The 16,499-nt window shown below is 34.3% G+C and overlaps 1 protein-coding gene across 1 annotated transcript; it reads left to right on the top strand.

The window, feature by feature from the left end:
- Positions 1-3,813: 3,813 nt before the first annotated feature.
- On the top strand, positions 3,814-8,366 carry KUF1 (KAR-UP F-box 1). The gene is made up of 2 exons (XM_086437402.1): positions 3,814-4,152; positions 7,228-8,366. The coding sequence occupies exons 1-2, from the start codon at positions 3,908-3,910 to the stop codon at positions 8,111-8,113; spliced, it is 1,131 nt and encodes a 376-aa protein (XP_086293528.1). The 5' UTR covers positions 3,814-3,907; the 3' UTR covers positions 8,114-8,366.
- The last annotated feature ends 8,133 nt before the right edge of the window (positions 8,367-16,499 follow it).

Raw genomic sequence — 16,499 nt, 5'->3', positions numbered from 1 at the left:
GCAGCCAAATATCCTGAATACAAACATATTAAGGGTAGAATTGGAATTTTAAGCAAGAGGACGAACGAGATAAAGAAGGATATTTTTGGAAAACGAGAGGTTCAGAATACCAGGATTCAGAAAGAATGCGTACCGATAAAGGCAACTTTTAAGACCACGCAACAGGCCTTTTTCCATTTAATTCGTCTTTTCTCATGCTCCAAGGGCCATTGTGAGGGATGGAAATGGCGCTCGAATGAACGCCACCTGTCAAGTTGTCCACCTCCCTCTCTATTTATTATTTGAAATAAATCCATGGGGACACTTTCTACTCCTCTTTAAATTTACAAAGTTGCCACAATTATTCTCGTGAGCTTCATTTATGTCTCAAAAAAGTAGAGATTTTCATATAATAGTTCTTTCAAGTACTAAAATGCCCTTTTATCACGATTCTGTCTCATTTTTTTTTTATTTTTTATTTTTTTTAATTTTATTTTAAAGAAGGGTGTGTTTGTTTGATGAACAACATACTATTTTTTTTTTCTTGTTTCAATTGCTAGTGAAAATTTGAAGGTGACGAAGAATGTGAAAGTGCCAGCCTCAAAATGTTTTGCCAACAACAATGCAGCTTTATAAGTTGTTTACAATTAGGATTAGGCCTATATAAAATCTTATATATAATTAGAGTTGTGATATTCTGATGTCCCCTTAGACGACTCCCTCTGACATACGCTGCCTTACGCTCCCATCACAAAATTGTAAATCATTTGCCTTAGGATACACAATAAAAAAAAATTATGATTCTATCTATCCTGAGACAAATGAAATATGGTTCTGTGATGGTGGTGTCAAAAAATCATTATTCGTATAATTAATAAATATCTAAAAAAAAATATAAAAAATCATGCTAAATTGATTAAAAAAATACGCTCAAAACACATTCATTGACGTGGCGGTGTGTATAGTATCATAGAAGTTTTTTCATCGAGATAAACATGGAAAAATCAATGGTTCTGTGTACACTATAAATGATCCCTATTTTTACCTCGAATTTGGCAAGTACTAATATTTTCTTTTCCATAGGGATTTTTACTATTGGGTAATAACTTTCCCAAGTAGTCCGATTGTATATGTGGGGGACGATCTCAATTTGTATGACATGCTCTTGAAATCTTTGGTGATAACAATCAACCCTCGTTCTTCATTCGAATAATATTATTTGTACTTATATCAAGGTGACACATATAAAATGATTGACAAAATCATATTATATATGATCCATTAATAGTCGTAAGCTTAGCAGATTTAGGGTCACCCCATTTCTTTGATTTGGTCATATGGGTTTTATTTTAGGTGTAGCTGGACATTTTCTTCCAGAAATAAAATAACATTAATGTAGGATTGTTGAAATAATTAGTGTAAATTCAACACAATTATCATCATCTACGTCTTATTATAATATTAATCCTATTTTTCCATTGAATCGGGATAATCTGACTTACCCATGTGACATACTCAATTGACACCCTTGACGTGACAAACTCTGGAATCATAGATCTGTTCTCCTCAGGATACATAATTATGATCCCCCATAAAAAGGTGAAGTTTTGTTTCCCAAGGAGAGTAGATCTATGATTTATGAGCATGTCACGTTAGGGGTGTCCATTGAGTATGTCAGGTGGATAAATCAGACTATCACGATTCTTTTCCATTTACTCTTAATCAATGTATTAAGTCAAGCAAAGTTCTTCAAAATTTTCTTAATACCTCATCTTTTTTACTATCAGTCTAGCACCACTAATTTCACCTTTTTAGTGCCCTCGACTTATATAGAAGTAGTTTTTAAAAAGGCCCAAACCAATTTCCAATCTTTTTACAATATTGTTTTTTTGAATGATTAATTTTTTTATAATAAAAAAAATATTTTTATATAGTAAAATAGAGGAATATGATTCGTTTGACCAACTCCTAATATCTGAGATAAGTGGAATTTGCAATAAGACTCAATGGGGTTTCAAGTTTGACTTGGTCAAGTTTGACTTGGTCAAGTTTATATAATTCCGTGAACTGATTTAAAAAAGTTGTACCGAATTTAACTCAAAATCTAATGCAATCAAGTGGGTTTATGAGTTTTAAAATATAGACTAATAATGTTGGAATGTATTGATTTATGATTACCTAAGGATCAAATATAGGGGTGGCAATCTCAACATGACCCGTGAATACGATACAAAAATGACACAAAGTTAGTGGGCTTAAATCAAACCTACTTGGATTTAGGTCATAATAGTGTCAACCTATTTAACACGATTATTAAATGGGTTGGGTTTCAGTTCTGATTGTCAACCCGCCTAATCTGTTTAGACACGTTTAGTTATTCTGTCATTAACGTATAATTTTAAATATATCAACAATTATTTAAGAATGTTTTAAATTACTCATGTTTTTAAAAAAATTCTTAGAACTTTTTCATGATACATTTTTTTTTTATTCTATAAAATATAAATGGTGTTTTAAGATATTTTTAAATTAATAAATGGTTAAACTTTAATTTAGGAAGGAAAAAATATTTTTCTTAATAAGTTATTTATTTATATTTTTTAATTCCACTATTTTCATTAAAATCTAGAGGTATGTAGTGTTTGATTCCTAATATTGGTAAAATGACTCCTAGTAAGATTTAACGTCTTACCAAGTAAAGCTATTAGGTCTCGCGTGATTATAAAATACATTTCGTTTAATCAATAATAATAATAATAATAATGAAAAACACTTTCCTTACTAACTTAGTAAGGAAAATGACATCCAAAAACATGATATGATACACATGGTTGTAAATGATAAACTTCTACTAATTAAAAAAAAAATTTAAAAAGTTATTTTTTACTATTGAATTTATTTTATGGTTTGATGATTTTATATTTAGTAATGATATTTTATTTTTAATAGTGGAAATGAAAATTATTTTTTTCTATAAAAAATAAAATTTTATTAAATAGGTTATATATGGGTTGGGTCTGAGTTTGGTAAATTTTCATAATATCCTTACCTCAACATGATACCTGACCGTTGCCACCCTTCTTCAAACATGACTTTGAACCAGGCGTCTTGTTAACGTGTGTTTTTAAGGGCACGCGTCAATGGACAATAAATAAACTGTGGAAATTGGATTTTGTATTGAAAATACCATTAACAAAATTACATTTTATCAAAATACGCTCAGATTCCAATTTCCAAAGTGAATTTATTGCACTTTAATGCGTGCCCTTAACAAACCTCTTTAATTAGATCATTAATCATGTAGAAAACTTTATATATATATTTGAGGCCCTAAGAGATCCAAATATTTTTTCAATGTATAAGTTAGAAGTTTTAGAACATGATGATTTTTTGTGAGGATGATTTCTATGATCACAAAAAATCAGTTAATATTAAAACTTCTAATCCTATGAAAAGTGATTACAAAGTAATGATTAAAATGAACTCCGTAATTTTTTAACTTGTAAATTAGGGTTAGTAATTTAAGAATATACTGATTTTTTTTTTTTCATGGATGATCCCCTCACCATAGAGATCATCGTCCTAAAAAATCAGTACATTCCCAAAAAAAAATTTTCCAATATAAGAAAAATACCTATATTATATATATATAGTATATATAGATATATATATATATATATATTCTCTAAATCTAATTAAAGAAAATAATCTAAACTGAACATGCAAAAGGGTAATATGGTCATTTGGACTTTTTTTTAATCCCAAAATGAGCAGAACAGGACAATGGCCATTAGTCTCAGGACCTCAAAGCGTGTAAATAGCACAAAAATAGGGCCTAAATTACATTTCTCTTATACCCATAAGAAGCCAAGTTACAGTAGTCCACAAATAACAATCAGAGAGAGAGAGAGAGACAGAGAGAGTCGCCATGATCGCCACTACAACCACAAAGCGATTCAAACCGTCAAACCAGGCCGGTGACGAAGACCAACAACACCAGCCACTCTTACCTGGACTGCCAGACCACCTAGCACAGTTATGCCTCTCACACGTTCACCCTTCTCTCCTCTACTCTGTCTGTCTCTCATGGCGACGCCTCATCTACTCTCCTTCCTTCCCTCCTTTTCTCTCTCTCTATGCTCTCCTCTCCTCCACCACTCAAAACCCAAACCAATCCCAACCCGACACGATCCAATTCTCCTCATTCGATCCAATCTCCTCAACATGGCATCCACTCCCACCACCACCATATGACCCAGATCTCCACCGTCCTCTCCTCCTCCGCCACCCATCCTTCATTGCTCGTAACCTCCCAATCCAAACACACACCGTTGACTCAACCCATCTCGTCCTCCTCGCCGCCACCACTCACCATCTCCTCCAGCCCTCTCTCCACCCTCTCACCTTCCAACCAATCCAACAAATGGCGGTCCTTGGCCCTCCCTTCTCGATCCCACGACGTTGGTGCGCAACCGGAGATTTTCTGCTGTTAAAAAGAAAAGTCTAATTTTTATAATTTTAGTTTTGATTAGATGATAATAGTGTAAGAGAAAAAGAAAAAAAAAGATAAAATATTTTCTCTTTCATATTTATTAATTATTGATTAATCTTTTATTTCGTTGAGAGCTTATTCATTCTGAAACTACCTCTTCCCTACAATATTTTCTTTATTATTGAAATTAGATATAACACATCATAAATTTTTTTTGCATATAACACATCATCAAATTTTATTTCTTTTGTACATCAAATCTATTGTGTCCTAACATCAAATCTATTGTGTCCTATCTAACCGACAAAATCCAGGGATTGTTTGCTCACATACCGGCCAAAATTTCCTAATAAGATCATATTGTCGCATTCAAAAACAGTATGATCCAATACGAATACGAAAGTGTTGTCGTAGATGATGAAATTCTATGAATTTCAATTTTTTTTTTCTTATGTATTGTAACTTTAAATTTAGATGCTCCATAGCCGTCCATTTTCAACACTATTATTAAGTCCGAAAAAATTTATCGTTTTTTTGTTTTTTTATTAGCATGAGTTTTTTCATAAAATTTAAAAGGTTGTGAGGTTACATTGCCAATAGGATAATTCACATGGATCTCATGATATTTTTTAAGATTTGAAATTTGAAAATAAAGATTTCTGGACAATGAATGTACGGACAGGAGATATATATATATATATATATATTTTTATTACTTGCATCTGCATGTAACTTTTGTAAACCACCTCCAATCAAGAACAACGTGCAATATTGACGTTAGGTTATTAGTAAGCTTTGTGGCCAATATTTGCTTTCTTCCGCGACTTGTCCAATAGGATTAATAAGAAGAATTCCTAAGAGATACACAACAAGAAGCTCTCAACTCTGTATAACCCTTTTTAAATTAGCTTTTTTTTTTTACATTGTTAGAAATGTTCCAATGAAATGATTTTTCTGAATTACGGTACATTACGTTGCGTTGCAATCAAGCATCCAGAAATCAAGTGAGCTACAACGAGTAAAATATTTAAGCAAACAAGGACCACCTGCAACATTGACTGCATGCCCATACAGAAATGATTTTTCAGATTTACGTCAATTAAGCATCCAGAAATCAAGTTAGCTACGACGAGTAAAATATTTAAGCGAACAAGGACCAACTGCAACATTGACTGCATGCCCATACAGAATCAACGTAAAGCTTAAGCAACCATAGTTGGGAGTTGGGACCATCTGCAATGTTGAGTGGCACAACCATTTGAGCAAACATACATAATCAAGAGTGAACTAGAAGGCGCACCTTAGGTGCCCAGCTCACCATCTAAGCTATATGGAATGTCTCCCCTTAACCTTCAGAGAAGAACTATATATGACACAGCTCATATGGTAGATACTCATACGTAATAACAGATTAGTGAACCATATGAGAGGTTCGAACCAGTGTTGCATACGTGCGGTGGTGCACGTACAAAAATTAAAGTTTTCTTTATGGTTAAAAAGGTTTATTTTCTTTGAACAGTCTACTAGTTTTATAGATGGTGAAGATGAAGAAGGATTACAAAGTATAAGAAGGATCATTGTTGGGTTAGTTTTCAAAGCCATAGAAGTTCTCACCAGCTGACAAGAAGTTCTCTGTTGGAGCCGTTTCATCTTTCGTCGGACCACTCAAGACCATGGGCAGTGATGGATGGGTGTATTAAACTTGCTGCCACATTTTCAATTAGGAATTTGATTACTTGTCTGTTTATTTCTTTAGCTGCATTGTGGAGGGAAGTCCCTGCACCTCAACTTTGAAGTGGGATGTGATTAGGGGCTCTCACAGGCAAATACTCCCATTATTTGCAACTCGAGCAAATATTTCATTCTACCATCTCAATCATTTTTATGTACCACAGACATGGGCTCAAATTCCACCTTCCTATCCTAAAATACAATATTAACTAGAAAATGAATAGAAGAAGATGGAGAACTAAAGCTCTATCTTTCAAATTAGGGCAAATGCAAAATTGATTACATGTTGTGAAAAAAAATACTTTAAATGATAAATGACAAAGTATAAAATGCCCTCCCAAAAAGAACATTATATTTAAATTTTTAGAATACAACGTCAAAAGTTTGACCTATATGGGTTAGAAGTTTCAGAATGGGCTGATTCGAAAAATGATCCAATACAGTAGATGATGAATTCAATGAATTTCAATATTATATATAAGGGGAATGTTCAGCACCCTAAGTTTTACCCACACTTTTAACAAACGTTTTTTGTCCTACATGGGTTAGAAGTTTTGGAATGGGCTGATTTTTGGTGAGGATAATCTCTATGATTAGAAGATCATCCTCCCCAAAAATCAGCCCATTCCGAAATGTTTAGCCCCATGTTTACAAGTTGAAAAATCGTGGACCGTCCATTTTTTTTAAATCATTTTTGATGGGGTTAGAAGTTTTGGAATGAGCTGATTTTTGGTGAGGATGATCTCCTCACCATAGAGATCATCCTCACCAAAAATCAGCCCATTCCGAAACTTCTAACCCTGTAGGACAAAACGCATTTGTTAAAGTGTGTGGTAAAACTTAGGGTGCCGAACGGGACCCATATATATATATATTTTGTTATTATTATTTTTTTCACACTTGTATTTTAATTTTAAATTTGGGTGCTGGGTAGCCGTCCATTTTCATCACCATTGATCAAATACAAAAAAATTTGTTCTCCTCTCCTCCACCACTCAAAACCCAAACCAATCCCAACCCGACACGATCCAATTCTCCTCATTCGATCCAATCTCCTCAACATGGCATCCACTCCCACCACCACCATATGACCCAGATCTCCACCGTCCTCTCCTCCTCCGCCACCCATCCTTCATTGCTCGTAACCTCCCAATCCAAACCACCACCGTTGACTCAACCCATCTCGTCCTCCTCGCCGCCACCACTCACCATCTCCTCCCAGCCCTCTCTCACCCTCTCACCTTCAACCCAATCTCCAACAAATGGCGTCTTGGCCCTCCCTTCTCGATCCCACGACGTTGGTGCGCAACCGGATCGGTCCGTAACTCACTCTACATAGCAAGCGGAGTCGGGTCGGGTTATACCCAAGAACTATCCCGATCCACTGAGAAATGGGATTTGAAGGTAAACGAGAACAAGTGGGGTTGGGAACAAGTGACGCCGCTCAAACATGGAAGATTCAGTCGAGAAGCTGTTGAGGCTGTTGGGTGGAGAGGGAAGCTTTGTATGGTAAATGTAAAGGGAAATGCAGTAAAAGAAGGAGTTATTTACGATGTGGAGAAGAATTTGTGGGAAGAAATGACAGAAGGAATGTTGATTGGGTGGAACGGACCTGCAGCATCGATGGATGAGGATGTAATCTATGTCGTTGATGAAGGAAAAGGGGTTTTATCGAGATACGACTCAGAGAGAGATTCCTGGGTTGGCGTTGTTGAGTTGGAGAAGATAAAGGGAGCGGTGCAGATAGCTGCAGGTGGAGGAAGGGTTTGTGTTGTCTGCAGTGACGGTGCAGGGGTTGTGGTTGTAGATGTGGTGACGTGGCCTGTGAGAGTATGGGTTGTGGGTCCACCTGAAGATATGGAATTTCTGGCCGTTCATGTTTTGCCGAGGATGAGTTTGCCGGAAACCTGACCCACCGGGATGAGCTGAGTTGTCAGAACGGTCTTGGAGTTGGGAGGCCAGACATTAAAGAGGTGCCTTCTTTTTACTACACAAAGAAAAGAAAAAGTCTTCGATTTTAAAGATTTTCTGCTGTTAAAAAGAAAAGTCTAATTTTTATAATTTTAGTTTTGATTAGATGATAATAGTGTAAGAGAAAAAGAAAAAAAAAAGATAAAATATTTTCTCTTTCATATTTATTAATTATTGATTAATCTTTTATTTCGTTGAGAGCTTATTCATTCTGAAACTACCTCTTCCCTACAATATTTTCTTTATTATTGAAATTAGATATAACACATCATAAATTTTTTTTGCATATAACACATCATCAAATTTTATTTCTTTTGTACATCAAATCTATTGTGTCCTAACATCAAATCTATTGTGTCCTATCTAACCGACAAAATCCAGGGATTGTTTGCTCACATACCGGCCAAAATTTCCTAATAAGATCATATTGTCGCATTCAAAAACAGTATGATCCAATACGAATACGAAAGTGTTGTCGTAGATGATGAAATTCTATGAATTTCAATTTTTTTTCTTATGTATTGTAACTTTAAATTTAGATAGAGCTCCATAGCCGTCCATTTTCAACACTATTATTAAGTCCGAAAAAATTATCGTTTTTTTTTTTTTTATTAGCATGAGTTTTTTCATAAAATTTAAAAGGTTGTGAGGTTACATTGCCAATAGGATAATTCACATGGATCTCATGATATTTTTTAAGATTTGAAATTTGAAAATAAAGATTTCTGGACAATGAATGTACGGACAGGAGATATATATATATATATATATATTTTTATTACTGCATCTGCATGTAACTTTTGTAAACCACCTCCAATCAAGAACAACGTGCAATATTGACGTTAGGTTATTAGTAAGCTTGTGGCCAATATTTGCTTTCTTCCGCGACTTGTCCAATAGGATTATAAGAAGAATTCCAAGAGATACACAACAAGAAGCTCTCAACTCTGTATAACCCTTTTTAAATTAGCTTTTTTTTTTTACATTGTTAGAAATGTTCCAATGAAATGATTTTTCTGAATTACGGTACATTACGTTGCGTTGCAATCAAGCATCCAGAAATCAAGTGAGCTACAACGAGTAAAATATTTAAGCAAACAAGGACCACCTGCAACATTGACTGCATGCCCATACAGAAATGATTTTTCAGATTTACGTCAATTAAGCATCCAGAAATCAAGTTAGCTACGATGAGTAAAATATTTAAGCGAACAAGGACCAACTGCAACATTGACTGCATGCCCATACAGAATCAACGTAAAGCTTAAGCAACCATAGTTGGGAGTTGGGACCATCTGCAATGTTGAGTGGCACAACCATTTGAGCAAACATACATAATCAAGAGTGAACTAGAAGGCGCACCTTAGGTGCCCAGCTCACCATCTAAGCTATATGGAATGTCTCCCCTTAACCTTCAGAGAAGAACTATATATGACACAGCTCATATGGTAGATACTCATACGTAATAACAGATTAGTGAACCATATGAGAGGTTCGAACCAGTGTTGCATACGTGCGGTGGTGCACGTACAAAAATTAAAGTTTTCTTTATGGTTAAAAAGGTTTATTTTCTTTGAACAGTCTACTAGTTTTATAGATGGTGAAGATGAAGAAGGATTACAAAGTATAAGAAGGATCATTGTTGGGTTAGTTTTCAAAGCCATAGAAGTTCTCACCAGCTGACAAGAAGTTCTCTGTTGGAGCCGTTTCATCTTTCGTCGGACCACTCAAGACCATGGGCAGTGATGGATGGGTGTATTAAACTTGCTGCCACATTTTCAATTAGGAATTTGATTACTTGTCTGTTATTTCTTTAGCTGCATTGTGGAGGGAAGTCCCTGCACCTCAACTTTGAAGTGGGATGTGATTAGGGGCTCTCACAGGCAAATACTCCCATTATTTGCAACTCGAGCAAATATTTCATTCTACCATCTCAATCATTTTTATGTACCACAGACATGGGCTCAAATTCCACCTTCCTATCCTAAAATACAATATTAACTAGAAAATGAATAGAAGAAGATGGAGAACTAAAGCTCTATCTTTCAAATTAGGGCAAATGCAAAATTGATTACATGTTGTGAAAAAAATACTTTAAATGATAAATGACAAAGTATAAAATGCCCTCCCAAAAAGAACATTATATTTAAATTTTAGAATACACGTCAAAAGTTTGACCTATATGGGTTAGAAGTTTCAGAATGGGCTGATTCGAAAATATGATCCAATACAGTAGATGATGAAATTCAATGAATTTCAATATATATATATATATAGGGAAATGTTCAGCACCCTAAGTTTTACCACACACTTTAACAAACGTTTTTTGTCCTACATGGGTTAGAAGTTTTGGAATGGGCTGATTTTTGGTGAGGATAATCTCTATGATTAGAAGATCATCCTCCCCAAAAATCAGCCCATTCCGAAATGTTTAGCCCCATGTTTACAAGTTGAAAAATCGTGGACCGTCCATTTTTTGTAAATCATTTTTGATGGGGTTAGAAGTTTTGGAATGAGCTGATTTTTGGTGAGGATGATCTCCTCACCATAGAGATCATCCTCACCAAAAATCAGCCCATTCCGAAACTTCTAACCCATGTAGGACAAAACGCATTTGTTAAAGTGTGTGGTAAAACTTAGGGTGCCGAACGGGACCCATATATATATATATTTTGTTATTATTATTTTTTTCACACTTGTATTTTAATTTTAAATTTGGGTGCTGGGTAGCCGTCCATTTTCATCACCATTGATCAAATACAAAAAAATTTGTTGTTTTTTCAATTTTTTTTACCATAAGTTTTTTCATGAAATCTAAAAGGTTGTGATGTTCAATTGCCAATGTGATAATTCATGTGAATCTCACAATATTTTTTAACACTTGAAATTAAAAAATAAAGATTTTTGGGCAATGGATGTGCAAGCAGGAGAGGGAAATTTCTTTTTTTTATCACTTACGTCTTCGTATAGCTTTTGTAAATCATCTCCAATCAAGAACATCGTCCAATATTGATGTTAGGTTATCAGTAAGCTTTGAGGCCAATATTTGTTTTCTTCGACTCGTTTGAGAGGAATAATAAGAAGAATTCCAAGGAGATAGAGACAACAAGAAGCTCCCAACTCTTTATAACCCTTTTTAAATTAGCTTTTTTTACATTGTTAGAAATGTTCCAATGAAATGATTTTTCAGATTTACGTTACATTATGTTGCTTTGCAATCAAGCGTCCAGAAATTAAGTAAGCTACAACGAGTAAAATATTTAAGCGAACAAGGACCACCTGCAACATTGACCCCATGCCCATACAGAAATGATTTTTCAGATTTAAGTTACATTACGTTGCGTTGCAATTAAGCATCCAGAAGTCAAGTTAGTTACAACGAGTAAAATATTTAAGCGAACAAGGACCACCTGCAACATTGACCGCATGCCCATACAGAATCATCGTAAATTGTAAGCAACCATAGTTGGGAGTTGGGACCATCTGCAATGTTGAGTGACACACCCATTTGAGCAAACATATATAATCAAGAGTGAAGTAGAAGCACAACTTAGGTGCCCGGCACACTGCCTAAGCTATGGAATGTCTCCCCTTAACATTCAGAGAAACAACTATATATGACACAGCTCATATGGTAGATACTCATACATAATAACAGATTATTGACCATACGCGAGGTTTGAACCAATGTTGCAATACGTGCGGTGGTGCACGTACAAAATTTAAAGTTTTCTTTATGATTAAAAAGGTCCCTTGTCTTCGAGTGGTCTACTAGTTTTATAGATGATGAAGATGGAAGGATTACAAGGGTTAGTTTTCAAAGTCATAGAAGTTCTCACCAGCTGATAAGAAGTGGGTGTGTCAATGGGTACCCATTTAACCAAAGCGAATCGAAATCGGAATCAAATACCCTTGTTCCAAATCCCTTTTTATTAGAATCAATTAAAATCAGGTCTAAAATGGAATCGAAGCGATAGGAATCGGAACCGTTAGATTTTATCTTATGGGTACCCACGGGTACCCAGAACCGATTTATTTTATCATTTCTTTCTATCCTATAGATAATGGGTCCCGTTCAGCAACAAACATTTTGACAAACATTTTGGCAAAACATTTTTCAAAACATGGGTTAGAGGTTTTGGAATGGGCTGATTTTTGGTGAGGATGATCTCTACGGTGAGGGGATCATTCTCACCAAAAATCAGCCCATTCCAAAACTTCTAGCCCTAGTTTACAAGTTGAAAAATCGTGGACCGTCCATTTTTTTGTAAACCATTTTGATGGGGTTAGAAGTTTTGGAATGGACTGATTTTTGGTGATGATGATATAATGATCAGAGAGATCATTCTCACCAAAAATCAGCCCATTCCAAAACCTCTAACCCATGTTTTGAAAAATGTTTTGCCAAAATGTTTGCCAAATGTTTGTTGCTGAACATTTCCCATAGATAATATAAGGTATTTTTTTATTTTAAAACAATAATGCATGTTATACAAAATTCTTCATATAAATTATCGATTGAAACTTAAAATGAGTTACTCTTTTAAAAAATAATTACTTTTAACAAAGATAAATTTCTATTCTTGAAAAAAATAATTAATTTGTATCTTTAAGTATAAAATAAATTATAACTAAGTTAACAATTTTGTTAATAATATATTAATTTTTTGAAAGAATTTTTTTTTTTATATAATGATTTGAAATATTTTTTTTCTCATTCGATTCTTGAGAATCGGAATAGATTAGTACCCATGATTTTTGGTGATTTCAATTCTATTTATTTTGGTATAGAACCCAGAACCAACAAGAACTGAAACCAAACTAATATAATGATTATGGTTCTAAGTTCCTTAGGAACTAAACCGGAACCGATCCATTAACACCCCTAACAAAAAGTTCTCTGTTGGAGCCATTTCATCTTCTCGTCAGACCACTCAAGACCATGGGCAGTGATGGATGGGTGTATTAAACTTGCTGTCGTCAATGTCATCTAGCAAAAATACCACATTTTCGATTAGGAATTTGATTACTCGTCTATTTATTTCTTTAGCTGCATCTGGAGAGAAGTCCTTGCATTGCAACTTTGAAGTGCGATGTGATTAGGGGTCCCTCGTAGGCAAATACTCCCATTATTCGCAACTCAAGCAATCAATCGTAATAATTTCATTCTACCATCTCAATCATTTCTACGTACCATGGACATGGGCTCAAATTCCACCTTCCTATCCAAAAATACAATATGAACTAGAAAATAAATAGAGGAAGATGGAGAATTGAAGCTCTATCTTTCAAATTAGGGCAAATGCAAAATTGATTACATGCTTTGAAAAAAATACTTTAAATAATAATTGACAAAGTACAAAATACCCTCCTAAAAAGGACATTATATTTAAATTTTAGAATACATGTCAAAATTTTGGCCTATACGAGCTCGAAGTTTCAAAATGGGCTGATTTTTGTGAGGGTGATCTCCATGACTGATTTTTCAAATAAGTTATTTTGCCAGAACGTGCGTTGAAAGAGTAAAATTCTCATTTCATCACACTATTCATTTGTAAATCTTCCATTTTAGGAACTAAAGTATTTTATTTTAGAGGGCAAAAATTTACAATTTTATAAAACAAACATATTTTTAATCATTTACTAAAATTAAAACAAGAAAAATATTTCCCATTTCATTGAATAGTAAAATTTTCTCCACTTAAGAAAAATATTTCAATTCGGAAATGGTAGATTTATGTTTTTAAGAATTAAAATGAATAGTGTCTTCAAATGGGAATTTCACAATTTTCTACCTTTTTGAGAACTTTCCATGCTGGGCTCTGGTTCAGTTCCTAAGAAAATTATAACCATAACCACTATATTTTTTTGGTTCCAATTCTTAAGAATTGAATTGAAAAAAATATTTTAAAATTATTATAAAAAAGTTTTTACTTCTAAAAATAACACATTATCAACAAAGTATCAACTTAATTATAATTTGTTCTACTAAAAATATGATTTTTTTTTCAAAAATTAAAATTCATTTTCTTTACAAGTAATAAACTTTAAAAAGAGATGACCCATTTTAAGCTTCGATGTTTAGTTTATATGAAAAATTGAAGAATTTTATATAATTTTTGTTAATTTGAAAATATATGAAAATCTTAAATCATGTAAATAAACGACAAAATAATTCTGTTCCATATTAGACGCGGCTCTTATTGGTTCAATAAAAAGAGAACTGGAACCGGTGTTTTTCGGTTACGGGTGGGTAATGATTTACACCCTATGCTGGGCTGCCCGATTGGCATAGCATCCTAGACCAAGCCCACCATTAAATGATTTGGCCCAAGCCTAATAAATAAATGGGCCTACTTACAGCACCCAAATCCGGTCCAAGCAGGGTCAGACCAAAGCCCGGCTCATTAGTATCCCTAAATAATCATCAATGTGGGGACAAATTGGTTAGTTTAAACTGAGGTGAGTGATAGAAGTAAAAAACTACTACTTTCCTCTTTACAGTCCTCTATTTTCCATGGCGAAGCATCTTCAAACCCTAATCAGTTCTTTGGTTCTTTTGGGATTTCTGTATTATTTCGCTCTTACAGCCCTCGCTAAATCTCCTCGACCGATTACTGATTCTGAGGTCAGAGCGAAGAAAAACTCTTGTTACGAAGATATCGAAAGGTTAGATAAAATATCTGTTATTAATTTTAAATCAGTGATTTTTTTTCTTTATAATTGTTCATAAATAGATTGCTATTTTCGTTCTTCGTTGTGATTGATCGAGAAAAGTGGGCTTTGGGGATGGCAATGCAAGTCTTCGATGAACCAAACTATGGTTGATGAAAGATGACTTAAAAAATATAATAATACAACTTGTAAAGTAATGTATCATTCGGATCTTGACGGATATAGGTATGGAACCATATCTGATCCAAATCCGACTTGGGTCAATGGACATCAACCCATATCTGAAACATATTTTAATTCGGATATACTTGATGAAACCAAACCCGCTAAATTCAGATTCGGATCACTCGGATTTCGGATAAAAATTTGTACCATTTTAAGTCCTAAGTACAAGGCCCAATAATAAAGGGAGCATCACTTTCTATTTGTCTACACTCAAATACCATAAAGAAAAAAGAAATGTACTCTGGGCTTGAGTAGAAAGGTGCGAGGAACATAGCCATGTGATTTACATATGAATAAGCTCATTACTACAAGAGCTATAATAAAGTCGGCATTCGTGATTTGTCTCAGATAAAGTGTTCCATTAGAGAAAAAAAGTATGAAATATATATATTCAGGCTCATACGGTATGACCAATGAGTCATAGGGTGTTTCGGATACTTGTGCAGGACACCTGTGTTAGTGTCCAATAACCATCCATTCCTTCTATTTGTTGTGGATGCATAATCACATAAATTAGACTATATGCACAATATATTTTCTGAGTCTGGATTGCTTTTAGTTTCATTTTTTATTTGTTCCCTCACAGGATATCAATGGGAGAAAGCCTTGCTGGTATTAGGGGCTCTTTTGATCTCTAAGACGTGATGTGTTGTTGACAGCCTTAGCAGCTTTTTCCAGTGTTTGTGGTATCAGGTTGATGTAAAAGTCGTAAATTTCTAGCAACTATTACGTTAATACTTTTTGTTCTCTTATGGACAACAACAACAACAACAAGGTAAGACATGGTACCACTGCTCTTGTTAGATAATACTTTGGCAGCTAGAGCAGCTTGAACTCAGGCAGTCTCGGCTGCATGGGCTGTACAATCATCTTTTCTATCAGCAGTGGCATACCATTTTCAAAATCTGCAGGCACAGTATGCTTGTCCAACGTCTTGTTGGACCTAAATGTAAAATTCTGCAGTTTATAGCCATTTTATATTAGATTTCTTTTTTCCATCATGGGATTAAATACCATCCAAGGATTTGAACCCTATATGTAAGAGATCAGCCTAATTGGTCCGAAGGAAGTGGGGTCTGGGGCCCCCCCTGTTTTAAGAATCCCATTGAATCAAGCTTGTCAATGGATCGGATCAGACCGAAATCCAATCTGTTCTGATCCAATAACTTCGGGTTTGGATCAGTTTTTGGGAATCCGATAAGGTTTCGATTCAATATCTTATTGGATCAGATCTGGATCAATAATGTCCTGATCCGATAATATGTTAGAAATTATATAAATTATATCATATATTTGTTGAGATGTACGGAGTTTATTTAGATTTGCATAAAAATCGTATTTAGTTTGATCTAGACCCCGATTTGATTGTTATAGATTTGATCTGGATCTTAACATTAAGTTTTGATAAAATATTTGATTGGATAAG

The sequence above is a fragment of the Akebia trifoliata genome, chromosome 3, assembly GCF_017979445.1.
Source record: "Akebia trifoliata isolate Shusen 1 chromosome 3, ASM1797944v1, whole genome shotgun sequence".
Lineage (NCBI taxonomy): Eukaryota > Viridiplantae > Streptophyta > Magnoliopsida > Ranunculales > Lardizabalaceae > Akebia > Akebia trifoliata.
This window is presented reverse-complemented; position numbering and strand designations above follow the sequence as displayed.